At 39.1% G+C, this 22,814-nt stretch overlaps 1 protein-coding gene across 1 annotated transcript in view; it reads left to right on the top strand.

The window, feature by feature from the left end:
* nalcn (sodium leak channel, non-selective) overlaps nt 1-22,422 on the top strand; it is a 75,395-nt gene extending 52,973 nt beyond the window's left edge. Inside the window, exons 18-46 of the mRNA XM_056754882.1 lie at nt 1,054-1,190; nt 2,061-2,202; nt 2,512-2,585; nt 4,164-4,265; nt 5,685-5,754; nt 5,851-5,942; nt 6,385-6,507; nt 6,686-6,742; nt 7,307-7,427; nt 8,900-9,031; nt 9,660-9,827; nt 10,552-10,656; nt 10,742-10,848; nt 12,771-12,891; nt 12,986-13,084; nt 13,152-13,245; nt 17,385-17,491; nt 17,579-17,653; nt 17,784-17,903; nt 17,999-18,067; nt 18,674-18,822; nt 19,052-19,145; nt 19,354-19,486; nt 20,235-20,350; nt 21,026-21,183; nt 21,360-21,510; nt 21,619-21,768; nt 21,858-21,969; nt 22,280-22,422. Of these exons, the coding sequence (XP_056610860.1) occupies nt 1,054-1,190; nt 2,061-2,202; nt 2,512-2,585; nt 4,164-4,265; nt 5,685-5,754; nt 5,851-5,942; nt 6,385-6,507; nt 6,686-6,742; nt 7,307-7,427; nt 8,900-9,031; nt 9,660-9,827; nt 10,552-10,656; nt 10,742-10,848; nt 12,771-12,891; nt 12,986-13,084; nt 13,152-13,245; nt 17,385-17,491; nt 17,579-17,653; nt 17,784-17,903; nt 17,999-18,067; nt 18,674-18,822; nt 19,052-19,145; nt 19,354-19,486; nt 20,235-20,350; nt 21,026-21,183; nt 21,360-21,510; nt 21,619-21,768; nt 21,858-21,969; nt 22,280-22,422 (3,321 nt within the window). The remainder of the gene's footprint in view (nt 1-1,053; nt 1,191-2,060; nt 2,203-2,511; nt 2,586-4,163; nt 4,266-5,684; nt 5,755-5,850; nt 5,943-6,384; nt 6,508-6,685; nt 6,743-7,306; nt 7,428-8,899; nt 9,032-9,659; nt 9,828-10,551; nt 10,657-10,741; nt 10,849-12,770; nt 12,892-12,985; nt 13,085-13,151; nt 13,246-17,384; nt 17,492-17,578; nt 17,654-17,783; nt 17,904-17,998; nt 18,068-18,673; nt 18,823-19,051; nt 19,146-19,353; nt 19,487-20,234; nt 20,351-21,025; nt 21,184-21,359; nt 21,511-21,618; nt 21,769-21,857; nt 21,970-22,279) is intronic.
* The last annotated feature ends 392 nt before the right edge of the window (nt 22,423-22,814 follow it).

The following is a 22,814-nucleotide window of genomic DNA, read 5'->3' as shown; positions in this document are numbered from 1 at the left end:
AGTCATAACACAGCAATACAATGCAATGGTGTTATTAGCAATTCTTTTTTCACAAAATGGTGCTCATTTTCGGAAGGGTCCTCCACTCTCAGGTTCAACGGCTTGTTCGACTGTGATAAGCAATCATCAGAGAACCTAATTTGGGCGTTTTGGCTCCCAATCAGAAATCATATTTATCTACAGGCATCCAGACAGACGCCTGCAGACGAAGTTTCTTTCATATAGAATTCAATTGAATTAATTGGTCTCTTGTAATCGCAACATTTCTGTTTGTTGGACCAGTCTTTGCTGGCCTGCTTCTGTGAATACGTATTCAGAAATGACTTCCTGTCCTCATTTTGTTTTGTTTTGTTTCCCTTATACTATGAGCTGAATGGTGTTATAATGGACGGTCGGGTGTGCTGAGATTGTGTGCTACTGCCATCTTTAGACAGCCTAGCAAAACAGCAGCCTGTACAACATTAAAGCGCGACACACTAATATTTTCCTTCTATTAAAAATATTTAATAAATATAGTCAAGACTGTTGCAATTGTTCATTGCTGTGGAGATTTTAAGCTGTTTGGATATTATTGCTTGCATGTTTACAGACAACGAATCTATGTGTCATCTAGGGTTCATGGTAGTCACTTTAAATTATGCATTTATTCTTTCAAGAGAATGAGAAGGGATCCACTGGCATGAACCGGCTTAATCACCAGAGGCATTTATGTTGCGTGATGGACGTGGGGGAAGATAAAAGGTTATGGCACATGAAGTCTGTTAAGCCTCCAAGGGGCACATTAATTCAGAGCAGTGCACCGTGCAGTTTACCCCTTCCTCTCTTTTTCATCACGAGTGAGGAACTGAATATAAAATACAACATCTTTCCATTTAAATTCTTTGATGAAGTTGGATAGTGAAGGCTAGTTCCAAAAGGGGCACGAAATAGCAAGCCGTTTTGGGCCGTCCTCCAACCGTTTGAGGGCCGTGTGAAAATGCACCATCATCAGCCCTCGATTGAGTCACTAAACAAGTCATAAGTTCAAGTGATTCTTCTGGCTTCTCTCAACAGCTGAAACAAAGCGAGGCCAACGCTGACACCAAAGAGAAGCTTCCTCTGCGATTACGGATCTTTGAGAAGTTCCCTAATCGACCACAGATGGTGAAAATCTCAAAGCTGCCCTCAGATTTTACTGTGCCTAAGATCAGGTACTGTAACAAACCACATCATGATTATACAAAACACAGTCAGTTCCTATTCATTGGTGTATATACAAATTGGCCAATGAAATGGCCAAAGCAGGCATTACTTTGACATCTAACCTTAAATTTACATTTATTCGTTTGGAAGACGCTTTTATCCAAAGCGACTTACATTGCATACTACTATACATTTGTTTCTGACTATGTGCAATCCCCTGGGATCGAACCCATGACCTTGACATTGCTAGTGTCATGCCCTAACCACTGAGCCACATGAAAGCTAAATATGAAATATAAGTTCTAATCCCTCGAATATTGAACTTATAAATATAGAATTTTGGTGCTATAGATCATCCTACATCGTTTGGTGCTACAAAAAAATACTTAAATAGGCTCGTTTGAAAAAAATTATATTGATGTTTTAAGTTTTGATTACGAGTTCATGTCTGACTAGAAAAAAATATAAATAAAAAAAGGTATTTCCATATCATTCTAAAAGCAACAAACATATTTCAAGAGTTTGGTTCCAAAATGAGATAATTCATGTTAAAAAAATCATGTTTTTATGTTACATTCCAATTAATATCAATCAAACTGATGTTGGTTTGTTTTGATTTAAGCCATAATAGCTCTAAAAATACAGCTAACTAACACAATAAAACACAATAAAAACATGATAACATAAAAATCGTGATTTGTGAAAATATCTAAAAATGGAGTTATCTCATTTTGGAACCAAACTCTTCATTTGAACCTCATATTATTAAATCTTTTTTTATTTCTACACTACCTCATCCTTTAGAATCCACTAAATCAGGATGCTGTGTTTACATGGTGTTTTGTTGTAATGTTTCTGCCTGCGGGCGTATGCCACAGAGAGAGCTTCATGAAGCAGTTCATCGACCGACAGCAGCAGGACCCCAGCTGTCTCTTTCGCCGCCTTCCCTCGGCATCATCCTCATCTTGTGACCATTCCAAGAGGTCTGCCATCGAGGACAATAAATACATAGATAAGAAGGTAGCACGCCAAATCACTCATACGGCCTGCCCCCTAAATACACAAATGGAACAAACATTACATTTGTGAAAGTTCTGAATAGAAACAGATCTATGTCCCACACCACATGACTTACACTAAATAACCAGCAGATCTATTACATTTAGATGATTACATTGTTTATGATGGTATGTTTTTGTTTTCTGATGTCAAATTCAGGTTTACTGACGTGATTATTATTAATATTATATTAAGTTGTAAATATATAGATATGAATTACGCTAAGCATTGATCTGTGTCTTGCTGAATAAACCTCTGGTGTTCCTCCAGCTGCGAAAGTCAATATTTAGCATCCGAGCCCGTAACCTCATGGAGAAGGAAACCACCGTCAATAAAATTCTGCGGTAAGCTTGAGATTTGATAATTCCGCTTCTCCCAGCGATTTCCTTTCTCTACAACAAAAATGCAAATGTTTAGTAGACATTTTACGAAAATATGTGACAGCTTAATGCCACAATAAGCCACTCACTCACAATTCATTCATTCACTAAAACGGAAATGAATAGATTTGGTTTTATATATTCAAAGAAATGTGTTTTAAAATCCCTAAAATTTCCCTGAACTCTGGCAACCGTTAGCAAGAACAAATTCAAGGGAGATGTATTTTGGTTTCGACTCCATTTCCTCAGCCTGTTTGTCGACCAGCCATCCCAGCAGTCAGAGGAGATAATGGCGTCGCTCCCTTAGTGGGTCACCTGCAAGCGTGAACGGACAAATTAATATAAAAAAATCTGGCAACCGTGCAGCCGAGCATTCCCACACTTGGCTCCTACCGCCTCTCTGTCATTGGGTTTCCGAGCACGTAGATGCCTTCCACACCTCCGCTGTGTTACACACGCAGCCGCGCACGTACGCTTCACCTTGACCGCCCCTCCCCCTCATGATAAGCATCCAGACGGCTGTTCAGTATCCATCCCACGTTGTCTTTGGTGTCTGGAGCGCTCAGACTGTCTGCACGCGCAGGCATCTCATCAGCCAGCCACTCATCACTCTGAGTGGCCGTAAATAAGGGCGACATGTTCTCTCGGAGCTAAAATTGTCATTAGCTGTGTTCTGGTACATGACTTGCAATTAGATCATCACTGATGTGAAGTATGAACAGACAATCACATCTCAGAGGATCAACATCTCCCATGCCAATTACGGCCGGTGCACCATCTTACATTTAGACGCATCTTTTTGAAAGATTTGCTGATGTTAAATGGTCACAATTATTTTTATTGTTGTGTTTTTGGAGCACTATTTCTTGGGTAAACAAGAAAAAAACATTTCCTATAACCTTATACAGTATCCTGCACTTTCATTCACAGTTTCAGATTTGATGAAGAGGTTAATTCCATCCTGCTGTTTTATTTGCACTTCACTGCACTTATCCTGAGTTTTCAGTACACCACGGATCACATTTGACCAATCTAAAAAAAGGATTAATTAGTTTCCTCCCAATGGGTTGCCTGTTCATCAGAACTACTTCCACCTGCACAACACAGTGTAAGCTAATAAGAGCCATCTGCTGTCTCAAAGTACAACAGGCTACATGACAGCCAAGAGCAACAGAACTTCATGGGTGTTCATATCATAGTCCTACATAAAACAGATTCATCTGCTAAGATGACTAGGGACAAGCATACTGTACATGCATGTTGCAAAGTGAAAGTGATATTCAGCAGGTGATATTCGTTGCATTTTGATAAATGATTATGATGTATGAAAATGTAAATGTAAAAATGTAAATCCTGCACAAAAGGAGAACAAAGTTAATCAAGTCATGTTGTCTTGGATGGACATTTATGTGATATTTAGGCCAACCCAGGTCTGAAATCTTTGACATGTACACTTTCTAAAATGATCAGTATGACTATATTATGTTGTGATTTATTTTATCGGTGTATTGATCTAGTTTTGTTTTGTCTGGGTGTTTCCAGAGCCTGCACCAGACAGCGGATGCTGAGTGGCTCCATTGAGGGTCAACCAACAAAAGAGAGATCCATCCTCAGTGTGCAGCATCACATTCGCCAGGAGCGCAGGTGAGGAGATAACATGAACACACTTTCACATTCCCATCATCTCCTTATTATCCATCTGTTAAAGTAGATTGACAGGCGGACAGATGGAAGGAGAGACAGGCGAAATAAACTGTTGACAGACAGACAAACAAACAGATAAATAGACAGGCAGACAGATAGAGAAATAGACAAAGAGGTGAAATAAACTATACAGTCGTTGCCAAAAGTACTGGCGGTGATATAAATGTTGTGTTTTATAAAGTTTCTGCTTAAGCTGTTTATCAGGGGCATCACTAGACCCCCTTTTAAACATTTGTGTTCTATACTTTCAGAAATTAAATTAATATTAAATTTACTAGCTTTAGTTTAGGACATTACATAAAATGTTAGGGTTTAGGGATAACTCTGTGCTAGGCAGTACAGGTTATGCAAAACAGTTGCTTCAAAAAGAAATTGGATTTGGCTGTGAAACCAGAAAATAGTATTTGTTTAGATAAAATATGTTCTTAATATTAGTAGGAGCCATAAAAGGACTGGTTTTCTTGAAATATTGTAATTTGTGCCCCATAGAGCCTAAATTCCAGCAACCCCCCTGGTGTTTATTCATATTGTTGAAAGATTATTATGCAGAGTGATCAGACATTTTTTAAATAATTACAAAAAAAGCAACTCCCAAGATGTCAATCCAATATTTAGAACCTGTGGTCAGTCCTCAAAGAGTTAGAGGATAAGTAGAAGCCTACAATTTGTGATCATCTCAGGGCACTAATAAGGCAAGAATGCTAATATCCAGAAGTTATGAAAATCCAGGCCCGCCAATGTAAATAGTTACTCTTTGTGTTTAATGTATTTCCCAATAAACACTTTTAAAATTTAAGATATCCTAATCTAAAATATCAAGTACGCCATAGAAAAGTGGAAAAATAATCTACAAATACAGAAGCTTCAAACACAAAATTGATGTCATTGGCACTGCACTTTTGGCCATAACTGTGGACAGAAATACAGAATGTCAAAATGAATGAATGAATTATACATAATAGACCGACAAACAGACACAAAGATATATATAGATGCAAAATAAACAATAGACAGATAGACAGTCAAAAAGAATGAATGATAGACAGACAGACAGATAGTTAGATAGACAAAATCAGATAGATAGACAGAGAGGCTAAATAAACTATAGACAGACAAACAGTCAGACAATGAAAATGAATGAAAGAGGGACAGACAAACAGAGAGTCAAAATTAATAAACGAATGAAAGACTTACAGACACAGACAGTGCAAGTGAATGAAAGACAGACGGTCAAAATGAATGAAAGACAGACGGTCAAAATAAATGACAGACAGACAGATATAGAACGAATTGTTAACTGACAGACAGATGGATGGTTCCTCAGATGGTGCAGTACAAGCCTGCTGTTTTTTGGCACAGGTCCCTCAGACACGGCTCTACCAGCCAGAGAATCAGCAGAGGGAAATCCTTGGAAACACTTACTCAGGATGTGAGTACATGCACACACTCGTATACCAGTGAGTAATAGAAGTAACAGAAGAGCACTATCTGTGACTGATCTTTGACACGCATGTGAATTCTACAGCACTCCAGCACGGTCCGCTACCGTAACGCCCAGCGGGAGGACAGTGAAATCAAGATGATCCAAGAAAAAAAGGAACAGGCCGAGATGAAGCGGTACCTCCTGCACACTACACACTCGCATACAGTCTGTAAAACAGATCGTATCTCCTCAACAAATCTCTCTCGGTTTTTGCATGCCGATGGTAGAGTAACAGGGGAACTGCTGGAACCTTTATGGGATGCTATCTGTATCTGACAACAAGACATTACACAGAGGCAAAGCTTTTGTTTGAGAACCACTGTGTTCATTTACTATAGGGCGGAGAGAGAATGTAAAAGAGTGATCACCTCATACTGTATATCCAGATATGCTTACAAAACAAAGTTCTAAGCTTCTCTCTGTGCATGCATTCTATGTTAAGACTTTGTTTTGTGGGATATCCCAAATGCTCGAGGGTGGACTCGAAAAGCAATATTGGCGAGAAGCGTTTGCAGCAGATGAAATTTCAGAATGATTTATTGCTGTTTTTCTGAAGCCTATTTTGGTTCTTTTTAGAAAAGTCCAAGAGGAGGAACTCCGGGAAAACCATCCGTATTTTGACAAGCCACTCTTCATCGTTGGCAGAGAGCATCGCTTTCGAAACTTTTGCAGAATGATTGTGCGGGCCCGTTTCAATGCGTAAGGCCTACGCAAATCTATGCCATTACACCATTATTTAACATTTGCATTTTTGTCAATGAGATGACTAATCCCTCTTTGTACCATTATCACTAAAAATTGTATGATGTTTCACAAACATTTCTAATACTGTCGCGTTTTTGCTGACACTATCTGTTAATGGGCTTTTTATGAATAGGTCAAAAACGGATCCCATTACAGGCGCAGTGAAGAGCACAAAATACCATCAATTATAGTAAGTTGTAAATGTTTAGGGGCTTGGTTTAGTCTGTAATACAGAAGAAAACATTGTTTTCACAGTTTTGGAAAAGGATTGTAAAATCAAACAAGCAGTGAAATTGTTAAACTTATCAACTAAATTATAGCATCTTAGCAAAGAAAGTGTGGTTTTAAAAATGATTGATAGGATTTTTTGAAATGATTTTTTGAAATGATAATGCATCTGGACACAATACCGTAATAAAAAATGTGCTTATTGTAAATGTTAATGTTACAAAATATAGGCATCATTTTAAAAGATATCAGAATAGGTTTTGCTATTATTTGGAAAGTTTTGTCTGTAAGACATCTTAGAGTCTTACTGAGTTGTGTGGGATTAGAAAACTTGAAGTCTGCAGTGTCCTGGAAAGATTCCCTTGCTTGAAAAGATATGCAAAGTTGTGACAAAGTTACGTAAGACATCTAACATTCTTCAAGTTCTTCGAACCCAGTTTATAACGCAGTGTTTAGAATAGCACATTTTTTTTTTCAAATTTAGCCTAACCCTTCATGTTTCTGTGTTTGTCTATGTGTTCTTCAGTGATTTGCTGGGTTTGGTCACCTATCTTGACTGGGTGATGATCGTGGTGACCATCTGCACTTGTATTTCCATGATGTTTGAGTCTCCTTTCACTAGGGTCATGCATGTGCCTACCCTGCAGGTACTCTAACTCAAATGTTCACCCTTCTTTCCCACGCGCACTCCCAGCTAACTTTTTACCTTTTAATGTTTCTCATCTCCTACCCAAAGGCTGGTTTTCACGTCTCGTTTTTGTTGCATCCCAGCCCGTTTGATTGCCACTTCTTTATTGCACATTTGATGATGATCCCAGATGATTTAGCCTACATGAAACATTTTGGGGTTCATTTAAGTTGACTTTGAAAGTGAACGTTGCTTTGTTTCAAGCATAGACAGTCATTTACACCAGAAAGATGGAGCTGATTGACCAGACGCTTTTGAAAGTCGTCTGTCTGTCTTTCTACACTGCTGATTGATGCGGCACTTCAGACGGTCCAGGATGTTCAAACTTCACCTGATAAGGATGTTTTAAGTGCTAATCTAGTTCTAGATTTTATCTAGTCCTCGGCGGTGTGTCCTGGTGTTACCTTAAAACCTTTGACGCCTGCAAGAAGAGAAAATACTGCAGTACTGTGAAATCGATGTGTTATAAGTGCCTTTACAAAAATAGCAATGTTGACATTTTTTGTGGCCACAATGTAACTAGATGAAGAGTTAAGAGTTTTAAGTTGTATTGTAAGTTTTATTTATATTTTAAATTAGCTTTTATTATTTTATTTTCATTTTTATCTTTGTTGTTTTGTTTATTTTTTTATATATTTTTTATATTGCTATATACTTTAATTTTAGTTTCATTTATTTTGAGCTTATTATACGTTGTCTACTTCAACTTTTTTCAGTTAATTGCATTTCTAGTTATCATATCATCAGAATTTGCGATCGTTTTTATTTCCGTACTTTTACACATTTCTGAGTGTAAAGGTATTTCAAAGGAGAAAATGAGTGGGTGTGGCTTGTGTTTTTCACTGCGAATTGATTGGATGTGTAAAAACAGCTGTTGCATTGATTTTGACATGACAGTTGAAGGGGAGGAGTTAATGGATCACCGGCCAAGCCGTCTAATTTACATCATTTGAGATGGATAGTCATCTCAGGGCGGAGTGCATCTTCAGATTTTAATGGAAGATTACGAGGGTACATGAATTAAAAAAAAGAAAATGACCCACATTGATAAGCTATTTACTATAAACGCTGCAATATTTCATGAAAAAATACGTTTTTCATTTTACTGGGACTACAAATAATATTTAGGTCAATATTTTATGTAATTTTAAATAACAGAAATATTTTAATAGTTTTAGTGCAAATTATTTAATACCTGAAAATGTATGCACCAAGCTTGCTATTTTTCTTCGGCAACCATAAACATCCAAGTATACAGTTATGTTAAGGATTTGTTTTACCTGTTTTTTTTACTCCGTTCTTAACACTGATTTGAGAAGTCATAACCCGTTGTAATATCACTGTAACTCCGGCCCCTTGCTTTCATCTTTATTTAAGATCCGCTGACTGTCCCTTTATGCTCCTGTACACTAACATCCCTGTTTCCTGCAGATTGGAGAATACGTCTTCGTCATCTTCATGAGCATTGAGCTGAACCTGAAGATCATGGCAGATGGTTTGTTCTTTACTCCAACCGCAGTCATCCGAGACTTTGGTGGCGTCATGGACATCTTCATCTATTTAGTAAGTTTCTAGAGGAGTTTTTTCAGTTGCTCTTCTGCAGTAAAAACTCACTTTCTGATGCAGTTGAACACTAGAATATCTTCTGTCTGATCATACACTCTTCTAATGGAGTTTGACTGCACTTCTGAAGATAGCTTTTTAATGACTCTAAACCGTTTTAATGACTGAACCGAAATTTCATTATGTTTTACTCGATTCAGAATAATTATACTTGTCTCAGTGTTCCCATGAAACAAGATCTAAGAAGTCTGAATCTATCTACAAGCTCTCTATACTCACTTTTTTGTGCATTGTATACATTTGTATTGTAATCTAATGTGAAACTATGCTGTGGAAGATAAGTTGTATAGTCATGGAAAACGAATCTTAGCTTTTCCTACAATAATAATAAAAAATGAGTGTACTGTACCGTCGGACAAGACATTATTTTATATGGTAATTGACACAATGGCATGACTAACTGAGACAGTCTGCTGCTATTATATTTGCTTTTGTTCCATTTAATTAATAATGATGAAGTAATGGTTAGATTCTCATTTGAACAGCAAGGGTTATCTAATATATAGATTGAAATAAATGATTCAAATTGATGTGAAAGTTTTTATAGCTGATCTTTTCCACGCTATAGGTCAGTCTGATCTTTCTATGCTGGTTGCCGAACCATGTGCCCCCTGAGTCTGGTGCCCAGCTCCTCATGATGCTACGCTGCCTGCGCCCACTACGCATCTTTAAACTGGTGCCCCAGATGAGGAAAGTGGTTCGGGAGGTCCTCAAGGGTTTCAAAGAGATCCTGCTGGTGAGTGAGCGAACGGCCCACCAAGTCAAAAAAATGCTTTTAAAAGAATTGTGTGTGTTGGTGTTATTTTCAAAAGGGGTCTATACACTGTTTTCAAATATTAATTCCATCCACTTAGCACTGTACAGTCTTACATTATCATGTATTCTCTCTCTAAAAATGGAAATTTCACTTCTTTCTTTTCTTTGCTCTGAGGAACACAAATGAAGATGTTTGAGAAATGCCTCTGTGGTTTTGTGTCCATACAATAGAAGTCAATGGGATCCAATGTTGTTTGGTTACCAACATTCTTCAGAATATCTTCTTTTGGGTTCTGCAGATAAAATAAAGTCAGACAATGAAATGAAAGAGAGTAAATAGTGAACATTTGTGGGGACAACTATTCCTTTAAAGGCAGTGTAAAAATGTGTATTGGTTTGCTTTACCCATCTCTCCAAATTCTTAAAACATTGTTAACATAGTATCATTACAAACAATAGTTTTTTATGATAAGATCCCTTTGTTGTAAAGTCAAGAAGTTCTCTTTTTTGCAGTATTGGAATGTAATGCATTACCTCAGCAGTATTTCTCCAGGAGACACTGGACTTGGTTTATTAAAGCTCTGTTCCCTCGGGGTACTTTGCTCTGAGCGTATAATAGTGTTACTGTATATGAGAGCAATACACTGACTAGATTTGGTGGAAAAGCCATTTTGCTTTAGACTGTAGTATTGATTTTTTAACAGGTCTCTATTCTTCTCCTGACACTAATGCTGGTGTTTGCAACCTTTGGGGTGCAACTCTTCGCGGGAAAACTTGCCCGATGTAACGATCCTACAGTCTCCTCTAAGGTAATAGTCAATTATTGCACTTTCTCAAGCTGCTACAGAGCTTTATGTACTGTGCTGAAACGTTGTGCTTTATGGGCATTTTCAGGAGGACTGCCACGGCATCTTCAGAATCAACGTGAGCATCTCAAAGAACCTCAATTTGAAGCTCAGGCCAGGGGAGAGGAAACCAGGATTTTGGGTGCCAAGAGTTTGGTGAGAAATAAAAATGATTTCTATCGCTATTACTGTTGCTTATACATTGGGTTAGTCTTCCTCATAGTGGTTGTATGAGACATAAGTCACCTAAAACCACGTAACGATACACAGTACAATGCAACACACAAACAACCCAGACCAGTCTCACATTCTCTGTTGCGATAAATAAACACAATACAGTGATGCATTACAAATTGGCTTAAAGTGATACTTCAAACAAAGATGAAAATTCTGTCAATATTTTCTCACCCTCTTGTCATTTTAAACGTGTGTGACTTTCTTTCTTCTGCAGAACACAAAAGAAGATATTTTGAAGAATGTTGTCAACTGGCACCTATTCACTTGCATTGGTTTTGTATCCATACAATAGAAGTAAATGGGGGCTGTTTGGTTACTAACATTCTTCGAAGATCTTCTTTTGTGTTCTGAAGTAGAACGAAAGTCACACAGATAAGAAATGAAAAGAGGGTGAGTGAACGATGAGAGGAATTCTCATTTTGGGTTGAACTTTCCCTTTAATCAATACAATTACAAGCCACTTACAGAGGAATAAACACCAAACCAGTTCATTCATGAAGAGTCACTCAAAAGTTTTCCTCTCAAAGTGATGAATATTTCAGCACAAACCGAATTCTATCACACCTTCAGCGCTGACAAGACGTTTGCTGGAGAAATCCCTGTAGTAACATCTCATCGGTGACAGTTATATCCACCATGATGAATGTTTCCGTCACAAAACAGCTCCATCTTTTCATCAGCTTTCATATGTCTTTTCTTCATAAGCAATAGCGCTGCAGTGCAGTTTGAGCGGGGGGCTGATATATCTTCCTCCAGGTCTAAACACACCAAACATACAATCGTGCACCCACACACCAACACGTGTTTTTCTGTTCTAGATTGTTCTGGCAAAACAAAAGCAAATTATTTGTTAGAGTTTGGGTAAAAGATGAGATTTCAGCAGAGACACACAGGCCTCTTACACGGTGGGCGGGGATTCCACTGGGACCGAAAAAAAGAGAATGAGAGATAAAGGTTGTCACTCTTTTATCTTTGAGTGCTTTGCATGGTAAGAGGAATAAGAATAAGGCTTTGATCCGCTAGCGATTCTGTTCGTGTTCAGCCCATAGAGCAGCGTGTCTCCAGTCCATTAACACACAGGCGGATAGACACTAACATTTCAGCAAGCTAATACCTGAGAATGTAAAGGGGAACAGCTGAAATTGTTATTTTGTCCTTGTCACTATGTATCTGTGTTTAAAACTCAATCGTGGCCAATTCAGGGGCCTAGCTGACAAAAGTCTTTTGTTTGCAAGTGACATTTTAAAAAGCCATTTTGCAGGAGTCACTTTTAAAAATGCCCTTTGAATGTGCATGTTAGATTTATTCATGCTGTTACTATTCAAGGAGAAAGCAGCACGAAGTGTTGAAAATGTGTTTAATTTGAAGAAATTTATGTGTTAAAATGGCAAATGATGATTGTTAAAATAGTCTTTATTTTTTTGTAAATTTTCCTTTGTGAAATACAGTCGTAGAAAAATTAAAAGGCCATTTTCATTTAATCAGCATTTCTGGATGTTTTGTTTCAACAAAATCAAACCTCAGGAGTGACAAAATGTCATCCAACATCAATGTGACTGACGGCATACAAGATACAAATCGAGGTTATCACATAAAACAATAATTTGTACAGATGTTCTATGTTTTCTTTGCAGTATTTGAGGCCTGAAATACAGAGTATCTTTTCTGTTATTTTGACCTGTGTTACCGATTTTTATTGCAAATAGAAACTTATTGTTAGTTCCCAGAATGAAACAGAAACAATCTCATAACAAAATTTAAGGATGATTAGAATTTGTTTGTTTAATGTAATAAAAGCTACAACAAAATACACGCCAACATGTCTTTCTAATACTTTTCAGGGCAAACCCTCGAAACTTCAACTTCGATAACGTGGGCAATGCCATGCTGGCTCTGTTTGAGGTGCTTTCACTGAAGGGTTGGGTGGAGGTGAGAGACGTCATCATACACAGAGTGGGATCGGTAGGTTACTGTTTTAACAATATTTGTTTCCTCTCGACTGTATTTAATAATTACATCTGCACTGATGAATATATGTGATTGTCTCTTGAAACAGATTCACGGCATCTACATCCATGTTTTTGTGTTTCTGGGTTGTATGATTGGCCTAACGCTGTTTGTGGGTGTTGTGATAGCCAACTTTAATGAAAACAAGGTGTGGATCTTTTTTGTTGTTGTTTGTAAATTGAAGTGTTGGCTGATGGCTAATCAGATGTGTTTAGGGTACTGCTCTACTGACCGTGGACCAGAGAAGATGGGAAGATCTGAAAAGTCGACTGAAGATTGCTCAGCCCCTCCATCTCCCCCCACGTCCAGGTCAGTGCACACAGAAGGTCTTGAATGCTTATTTGTGCACCCGGAAAAGGTTGCTCTGTGCCTGTTTGCATTTCATTTGGAGATCTCTGTCATACTGTTTGAACAACGGCAAAGTGTTTTTTAGGATATGCTGCCGTCACACTAGACTTTAAGCATGTCAAATTTCTATGTAGAGCCTTGCTCATATGGGCGGAAAATTGAAATATAAATATATATCATGTACAAAGGCATTGGATTTTATATGTAGGCAGTCTCACAAACTCAATTTTTTATTGGACAGAGAGTTATTTTAGAGAGGACAGGAAAGGGGGAAAGGACCACGAGCCAGGATTCGAATTCGGGTCACCCAGGTCCAGTGTTGTACCTGAACGCGTTCATTGAACGATAGTTCATGAACGCGTTCATATTTTGGGCGAACGTGAACTGAACGTGCTGTATTACTGCCTGATGAACGTTACTGTGAACTCGTTCATTCTGGTGTATGTGAACGCATGCTCTCTCAGGTTAACTTCGTTCAATAGGGTGCCAGATTTCTATAGAGCCTTCCAGGCGAAATCCCAGCTAAAACACACCGTAAACGGGTCTTAATATGTAGCGGAAAAACACCCAATCTGGCAACACCAGCCACCAGTGTCGCACCGCCGTCCGCCGCATGCGTGACGCGTCATCAAAACAAAAAAAAGGCATGGAGGCGACAGCAGCATGTTTGCAAGGAGTATGATCATTTAAAATAATTTTATGACAAGGTCGGTGAGAATGGGAGAAATCTCACTTTTCTGTTCAAACTTTGCCCGCCGGCTTTCAAAAAGAAAATCCGAACTTCAGTTACATGTGGACAATGGAAATTTATTAAAATTGAAAAACGTTTGCACCTTAATGATTACTGTCCTGTTTTAATAATTCCTCATTAAAAAAGACAATCAAGCAGCACGTTTTTCCTCATGTTTTTGAGAGTGTACTGTAGGGTTGAAAGCTGCAGCTGCTACTAGTGTGGAGTGATGGACAGCAACAAAGCATTAAAGCAACAATGGGGAAATGCTGTCCCCTCAATGATAATGTAAACCCTGGTTGGATAAGGATTCAAAATTGGATATGAAGATGAAATCTGACGCATAGCTTCATTTTAAAACTGATAAAATAATTGCTGTCTGTGATTCTACTGTATATGGGCTGTGGCAATAATTTTGAAAAATAATAGCTCGCATCAACATAGGGAAAAAAAGAACTATGAACTAGTTCATTTTTGGAACTTAGTGAACTTAGTTCACTATTTTGAAGTTTGAACTATGAACTGAACTAGTTCATTTTAAAATTTGTGAACTGAACTTTGAACTAGTTCATGTAGAACGTGAACTTTCCCAACACTGCCCAGGTCACACTGGCACCTTATGTCGTAGCACAAACCACTCGACCATTGGCTCTGACCAAACTCGCACTGTTATTGTTATTTATGTTATTTTAAAACGGTATTGTGCAAAATTGTACTGTGCAACATCGCTAGTGTTTCCATTATTTCGGAATATCAAAAAAGTTATGCTGAGACGTTTGTGTTGGTCACATGGTCACAGATTTGCAGGTTCACCAAACTTGAACTTTGTAACATGCCAAAATAAGAAACGTCCGATACAGCCATTATAATGAACAAACATAAAAAATGTCTAAGGCTAAAATAACAATTATTCACATTATTTTATTGTAAACATTGAAAAAATTTCGTGGACTTAAAGCTGCAGTCATGAGTCAAATGATGATAAACGATATGTTCTGATGATGTGACAAATGATGTTGCTATATAGTCCCGATAATATATGTCAAATAATGGCAGACCATGGCTTACAGCATCCTAAAAAACTGGGTTAAAATGAGCACAAAGCGACTTTCCCGTGGTGCACGGTTAAACATTCTCACTCAATCTTCTTCTCTTGTCTAATGAGCCGTCCCTACTCTGCATGTGCTTCCAAAAGCATTTCATCAACTCCCGTCTGCTGTAGTAGAGAGAGAGAGAGAGAGACCCACAATTCAACATTCATCAATGGGATCTCCCCAAGGCAATCACACACTTAATAACCTCTCCACTTATGAGTTTGAAGATGGCATGAGTATACAGTATGGGACTGTCTGCTGTAGACACATATATTGACTGATGGATACGGCAGTGACAGCTGTGCCACATTCTGGTCTGTATGTTTGACTGCAGTGGACTCGCTTGGAACCACACTTCAAACATGTGTTTCATAACAGCAGGAGAAAATAAACTTCATTATCATAGATTGCGACTATCCAGACATATTTTATGTGGTAATTAGACACGAGAGAGAGAAGCAATCCAACGTAGTGAAAGGCTTGAACATTTGACTGATAAGCTTTTATCTCCAGTGCCTGCGCTGGACAGATTTTCACTTCTATTCTTTGTTTCGAGCTATTTCCAATTATAATTTTACGCAATAGAAAAACACGCAGTAGTTCTTCGTAAGTCACAATAGAATTGTTCAGTCATGCGGTCTTTGTTAATAATGGACTAAAGCAGCGTTTTTTTCGTATTAGCATGGAGACAATGTGCTCGCCTCCATTACAGATAAATAAATGTAATTGTGTTCAAACAGTACAAGCAGTTTGTGGGCCAGACTGCAGGTTATGCAACATCCCAATTGATATTTCCCTCAAACAGTAATGAATTGTGAATATTGGTTTAGCTACTTTCTTTTTGCTTGTTCTACAGCTAGAAACATAATTACCATCCATATATTAAACAGTAAAATCACTTTTACTGTATAGTCGTTCCTGGAGCAAACTATTTGATTTTTCATACAGGGTTATGGGGGCTTTTAAAAATAGGAATAAACATTGCGTTTCATTATTGTGCTTCACTGTTTTTGACTATGAAGCGGGGACTTGTGGGTATAGGGTTGTCACGATACCCCTTACGAAAATCAACCATGGTTTAAAACTAGGTTCAACTACGGTTGAAACCAAAAACCATGGTTACCACAAAATTACCACGGTTAAACAAGGTTCTGTCAGGACCACTGTCTATGGGGTCCACCTGTCTAAGAGTTCCTTAAGCACATTATTCCAAAAGCGGCTCCTGGCGACATGTTGATGTTTCGTGAAGCGAATCATTTAATATTTTCATAAAACCGAACGTCACTTTTAAATATATTAGCCATAACGTGCAGTCTCTGCATACAATCGCAATCTTCTTCTTGCAGTATTTGGTGGGGGATGGCATACCAGCGTCTGGTACATTTAGCGCCACCTGCAGAAAGGGAGTGTTGAGGCTGTACAGTATGGCTAATATTATTAAAAACGACGTTCATTTATAAAAATATCGAGCGAATCACCTCACGAAACGTCAACATGTCGCAAGGAGCGCCTTTTTGGAATTATGTGCTACTCAAGAAAAAATGTCACCTTCATCTCGGATGGGTAAAAAGGAGTTTTTGGCTGACCTGTCCCTTTAACACATTCCGCAACTGGAACAATGCAATGATGCAGCGGAGATTTGAGTCTGTCAATACCTTCTATAAGCAAAAGGATCACACAAACAATATATAAAGTGCGTGAGTAAGTATGGTAAAACAGAAAATATGACACCTGTTATTTTAATCTAATGTGTTATACTTAGATCCTATACTTAAAAGAGCATTTTTTCCCTATTGAGCAAACAACCAATCACAGTCTTGAAAAGGCTGTGTCATACATAGCAACGGGGTCGGCCCCGACTCCTCGCTTAGATAAAAGTTTTAGTCTTTTCCTTGCTTAGAGTTGCTCTTAGATTGGTCCCGAATCGCTCTTAAGCTAATACTCCTACATGGACATTTTTAAGCTAAATTAGGAGCTTTCTTAGAGGATTCTAAGAAGCTTTAAGAGTACGGGCCCAGCTGGCTGCACTCTGTGACTTTGATATGAACTTGTGGTTACACTAAGTAATGAATTCCACTCGGACCTCATGACCTACAACAAAAGAACTGCTAAGAGATGATGTGGCACATTTCAAAGCAATGCCAAGGGTAAAGCTCCTATTGAATTCATTGAATTAACAATGTTTCCATTGAGTCCTTCTGTTTGCTATAAAAGGAGCATACAGAAATGATTTAAAATTATTCTTAAATGTTAAATTTCTTCTTTTCCTCATGCAGAAAATGCCGGCTTCCGTGCCAAAATGTACGACATCACCCAACATCCCTTTTTCAAGCGAGGTATCGCTGTGCTGGTGTTAGCCCAGTCTGTTCTTCTGTCTGTTAAGGTGAGGAGGGGTTTACTGTACATACAATAAGCATTATTCACGTTGTATTTCAGCACTCGACTTCTGTTGTATTTGTATGTATTACAGTGGAATGGCACCGGCTCGGTCACCGTTCCCTTGGCCACCATGTCTGTGGTTTTCACCTTCATTTTCGTCTTGGAGGTAAGTGTGAAACCTTCCAATTCTTGTTCCTGGTTATTTGCAAAGATATTTTTTTAAATCATGAGAAATAGCTTTGGCTTTACTAGAGCCGTCACAGCTGGTCATGACAATTACATTTCCTGTTCTCTAGGTGACTATGAAGCTCATTGCTATGTCACCAGCTGGATACTGGCAGAGCAGAAGAAACAGATATGACCTGTTCGTCACATCCCTGGGAGTCATATGGATCATTCTCCACTTTGCTTTACAAGTACTTAATAAAATCTACCTGGCTTTTAATAATATTGCACATCATGTTTGAATTGAAATGCTTTAATATTCTCTCTTGCTTCTCTTTTTCTATAGAATTCTTACACATACATGATGGGCACTTGTGTTATTGTATTCAGGTTTTTCACCATATGTGGGAAGCATGTGAGTATGCAGTCACTTTTATGATAATGTTATAGTGGTGTTGAAATTATCGTTTCAAATTTGTGGCTTAATGTCCTAAAATACCTGACGTTTACAGTTTAATTTATCATCATTGAATATAAGAATAGACATATTTGATATCAATTTCACTGGCATCAAGAGCACAAAGGCTATTTCCACCTTTATGTTAGACTTCTGTTCTGTCATAAGAAGTGAGAATTGTTTGACTTTTTTTACTTCTCCCCCGACAGCTGCTGTCAAAGAAAGACATTTGGCATCTTAAAGGGACAGTTCAGACAAAAAGAGAAAAATCTTTCAGTTTCATGTCATTTCAAACCTGTATGACTTACTTTCTTATGCAGAACACAAAAAGATATTTTTAAAGAACGTTGATAACCGAACAACATTAGCCCCCATTGACCTCCATTGTATGGCCACAAAACTACCAAGACATTTCTCAAAATATCTTCTTTTTGAGTCAGGTTTTGAATGTCATGAGGATAAATAAATGATGACAGAATCACATTTTTGGGTCCCTTTAAAAACATGCGACATAACACGAAAATGTTTCCACCTCGTTTCCTTTATCACGTTGTGTATTTACAGGTCACACTAAAGATGCTTTTGCTAACGGTGGTTGTCAGTATGTACAAGAGTTTCTTTATTATCGTGGGCATGTTCCTGCTGTTGCTGTGCTACGCTTTCGCCGGCGTGGTCTTGTTCGGCACTGTCAAATACGGGGAGAACATTAACAGGTGAGAGTTTTGTGACACATGGAGGTGATGATTGGACTGCGTCTCCGTACGAGAGGCGAGATTTGTAACATGCTTACAGCTTCCCATAGAGCTGATATAATTGCTGTCGTCTAGACGTTTTGCTGCAACGTGCTACTTGCATTTGGGTGATTCAATTTTCAGGTACAGCTGTCAGCATGAGAGCAAGTTGCTCGGCGTGAGCCTTTAACTTTTCTTCTCTCGCCGACAGGCACGCAAACTTCTCCACCGCGGGGAAAGCCATCACTGTACTCTTTCGAATAGTCACGGGTGAAGACTGGAATAAGATCATGCACGACTGCATGGTAAGACACACGTCCGGTTTTGCCCGCAAGCTGTGAAAATGCAACAGCATATTTAAACAAATCTATCAAGAGGAATCGCAAACATCATTTGTGTGAAAAACACGTCAGATGCAGTGTAATGTGTATAACTGTGTAACTGACTGTTGTTTAAAAGTGTATCCTTAGCCCCATGTGTTGTGTTTGTTTGTTTATCCGCTGTGATCTCCAGGTGCAGCCTCCGTTCTGCACCCCAGACAAACATCGTTACTGGGAGACGGACTGCGGCAATTACGCCGGCGCCCTCATCTACTTCTGCTCCTTTTATGTCATCATCGCTTACATCATGCTCAACCTGCTTGTGGGTAAGCACCGTTTCCCCCGACACAATATCCTGTTTCTTCTCTCGGAGGGGCATCTCATTTCCTCCTCTAGATGCTAACCAAACCAGCTCATAAGATACAATATCGCCGCGCATTCTTCTTCCTGACACCCTTGCATGTGTATTATCCCTTTTCCAGTCGGTAATTGAGCTTTCTCTCTTTGAAAGACTCCAGCATTGGAGCTCAGCCCTGACCACTGCTGAATATAGACAAGGAATGACTTTGGTAGAAGCCAAAACAATCTGCATCTTTATTCCCTTTGGTGTCAGAAATGCACAGTTTTTGTTGCATATATTTTGGTTTGAAAACCGGTCTCACTATAGAATGTTGGTAAGATTGCAACTTGCCAAACTTATGTGGTCTGTTTAACATAGTTCACCCAAAAATAAAATGTTGTCATCATTTCCTCACCTCTTTTAAACCTGTATGACTTTCTTTCTTCTGCAGAACACACACATTTTTTGTTACAGAATGTTGGTAACCGGCTCCCATTCACTAGCGCTGGTTCTGTGTCCATACGATAGAGGTGAATGGGTGCCAGCACTGTTCGGTTACAAGCTTTTTTCAAAATATCTCCTTTTGTGTATTTTAAAGAAAGATGGTCCTACAGGTTTATAATGACGAGAGAATGAGCAATGGATGACAGAATGATCATTCTTGGTGAACTATCACTTTAAACACAGTGTTGTGAGCCGATGCCTAACCGCTCATCACATTTACTCTCCCTCAGCTATCATTGTGGAGAACTTCTCTTTGTTCTATTCCACCGAGGAGGACCAGTTGCTAAGCTACAACGACCTGCGTCACTTCCAGATCATTTGGAACATGGTGGATGACAAGCGGGAGGTGAGGAGGAGGAGGTGGGGGACGTGCCCGTGATCAGCGGCTGTCAGCGGGGATGATTTTGAGTTAATACCCGCGCGCGCTGGCCGAAACCGCAAATGAACGAATCACACGCATCGACATTCTCACCTCCGGAGTAATTGGAGGTTATTACTGCCTGTCACAGATAGCGAGAGGTGTTGAGCCGTCATCTTCATTAGGCAGAAACGGCCTTATTGAGAGCAGCCTGGAGAAGTACGTGCAGATTTGACCCCCTGTTGGAGGGGTAATGTCTGCTCGTGTGTATGGGTTAAATGAGGCACACTGGTCATTTTCTGGCTTTAATGAATTAACCAGCAGTGCTGGGATCGGCTAGAAACACTTGAGGATGGGAGATACAGATGGGCACAGGATGGGCAGTGTCTCGTGTTAGAGATGTGACCTCTGGTCACATATTATAGTATGGAAGTGTAGTACAGTAAACATGAAATACCCAGAAGGTCTTCTGTTTCAAACAAACGTGTTTCTTAACGTCGTATTGGTCTGTTTATGATGTAAAAACACTGCACTGCACTTGTGCAATTCAACGGACAATCAACTTCAATGTAAAAAATCGTTTAATTTAATATTTAATTGCATATTTAATTTAATTGCTATTTAATTGCAAAGCATTCTGGGATTGCTTCCTTTTTAAAACAGGGAGTGATTCCGACCTCTCGGGTGAAGTTTCTACTGCGTCTGTTGAGGGGACGTCTGGAAGTGGACCTGGACAAAGACAAGCTCCTCTTCAAACACATGTGTTACGAGATGGAGCGTCTGCACAACGGAGGGGATGTCACCTTTCATGATGTACTGAGGTTAGAAAACTCCATAATTACAATAAAAAATGTATTCTGAAACTATATTGCTATCGTCAAAACCCTAAACCTCCGCCCTTGGTTAAAATCAAAACCTCAATTTTGGATTACAACAACGTTGGAAACCCAATCGCATGACCATGCGACTCCACACACTTCATCATCATGTGTTTCAGCATGTTGTCGTACCGCTCGGTCGATATCCGCAAGAGTCTTCAGCTGGAGGAGCTGCTGGCGCGTGAGCAGCTTGAGTACACTATAGAAGAGGAGGTGGCCAAACAAACCATCCGCATGTGGTTGAAAAAGTGCCTGAAACGCATACGAGCTGTGAGTCCACACACATATATAATCATGTACAATTCACTTTAATTTAATTATTAATAGGAATGCGTGTTGTAACAATAAAAAAGGACTGACAGCATCTTCCTCCTCCAGAAGCAGCAGCAGTCATGTAGCATCATTCTCAGTCTGAGAGAAAGTCAACAGCAGGACCTCCGACGTCTGCTCAACCCTCCCAGCATCGAGACCACCGTCCCCAGCGAGGAAACTAACACCCATAACCAGGACAATCCCACTCAGCCGGAGGTACCCTCTCGCTCTTATCTTTAAACACCGAAGCGTGTCTTTGATCTTTCATCATAATGAAATTATGTGTAATAATTTTGACCCAGCAGAACAGCGTCCTGCAAACCCTTCTGAGCCCCACCCTGTCAGACCGCAGCAGTTACAGACAGGACTCTGCCGACCGACCTCAGAGAAAACTGGGACAGTGGCGACTACCTGCAGGTCAGTTAGTGTAATTAAAATTACACTTACATTTATGTACAAGCAGTTGGTTTTTTCCAAGCTGACAACTTATGATGAATTGACAACGCAAACAATGCTAGCACGGAAGGCTAAATTCATTTTCATATTGCATTATGTTTCTTGTGCTAAATGTAATAACTCACAGACGGAAAAAACTGTTGCCAACCATGTAAGACACAATATATTTGTTAAAATGCAACATGAAGTATTCTGCACATCAAAACAAGCGTGTGGGTGTAACATGGTTGGCGCTTGACTCATGTAATAGCGCCTTGTGTTGCTTCCGCAGGGCGCACGAGCGTAAAGTCCATGGTGTGTAAGATGAACCTCATAAGGGACGAAGCCTCCTCAGGGTCTGAAGTCAAAAAGTGGTGGACCCGTCAACTCACTGTGGAAAGTGATGAAAGTGGCGATGACCTCATTGATATTTGAAGCGAAACAATGTGCGCACAATTTATGCAGACGGAGCGGAAACCTGGCTAAGATTGTTTATGTGTGTATTTGTTTTTTTAGATATGCCATGATCTTTTCTATTAGCTTCAGGTACAGTAGGTGCTTCTATGCTGCTCAAAGCACAACCTGCACCCATTACAGATTTTAGTCACCTTTTGCCTACAGTATTAAGATTTAAAGACATGCTAGATGTGTTTTAGCTCACTCTACTGTCGAGAGATTTAAGATGTTAATGGTTAAGAACGTCATGATGAAAAATGCTGTAGGTGTTCTCAGGAAGTTTACTGCAAAAGTCTAATAATCTGAAAATTGTTTATAATATAAAGATTAAAGATATAGACTTCGCTTCATGTGAACCTAACCAAAGCCAT

The sequence above is a fragment of the Triplophysa dalaica genome, chromosome 8 (assembly GCF_015846415.1).
Source record: "Triplophysa dalaica isolate WHDGS20190420 chromosome 8, ASM1584641v1, whole genome shotgun sequence".
Taxonomy (NCBI): domain Eukaryota; kingdom Metazoa; phylum Chordata; class Actinopteri; order Cypriniformes; family Nemacheilidae; genus Triplophysa; species Triplophysa dalaica.
The sequence above is the reverse complement of the archived record's forward strand: the minus strand, read 5'-3'. Positions and strand labels throughout refer to the sequence as shown.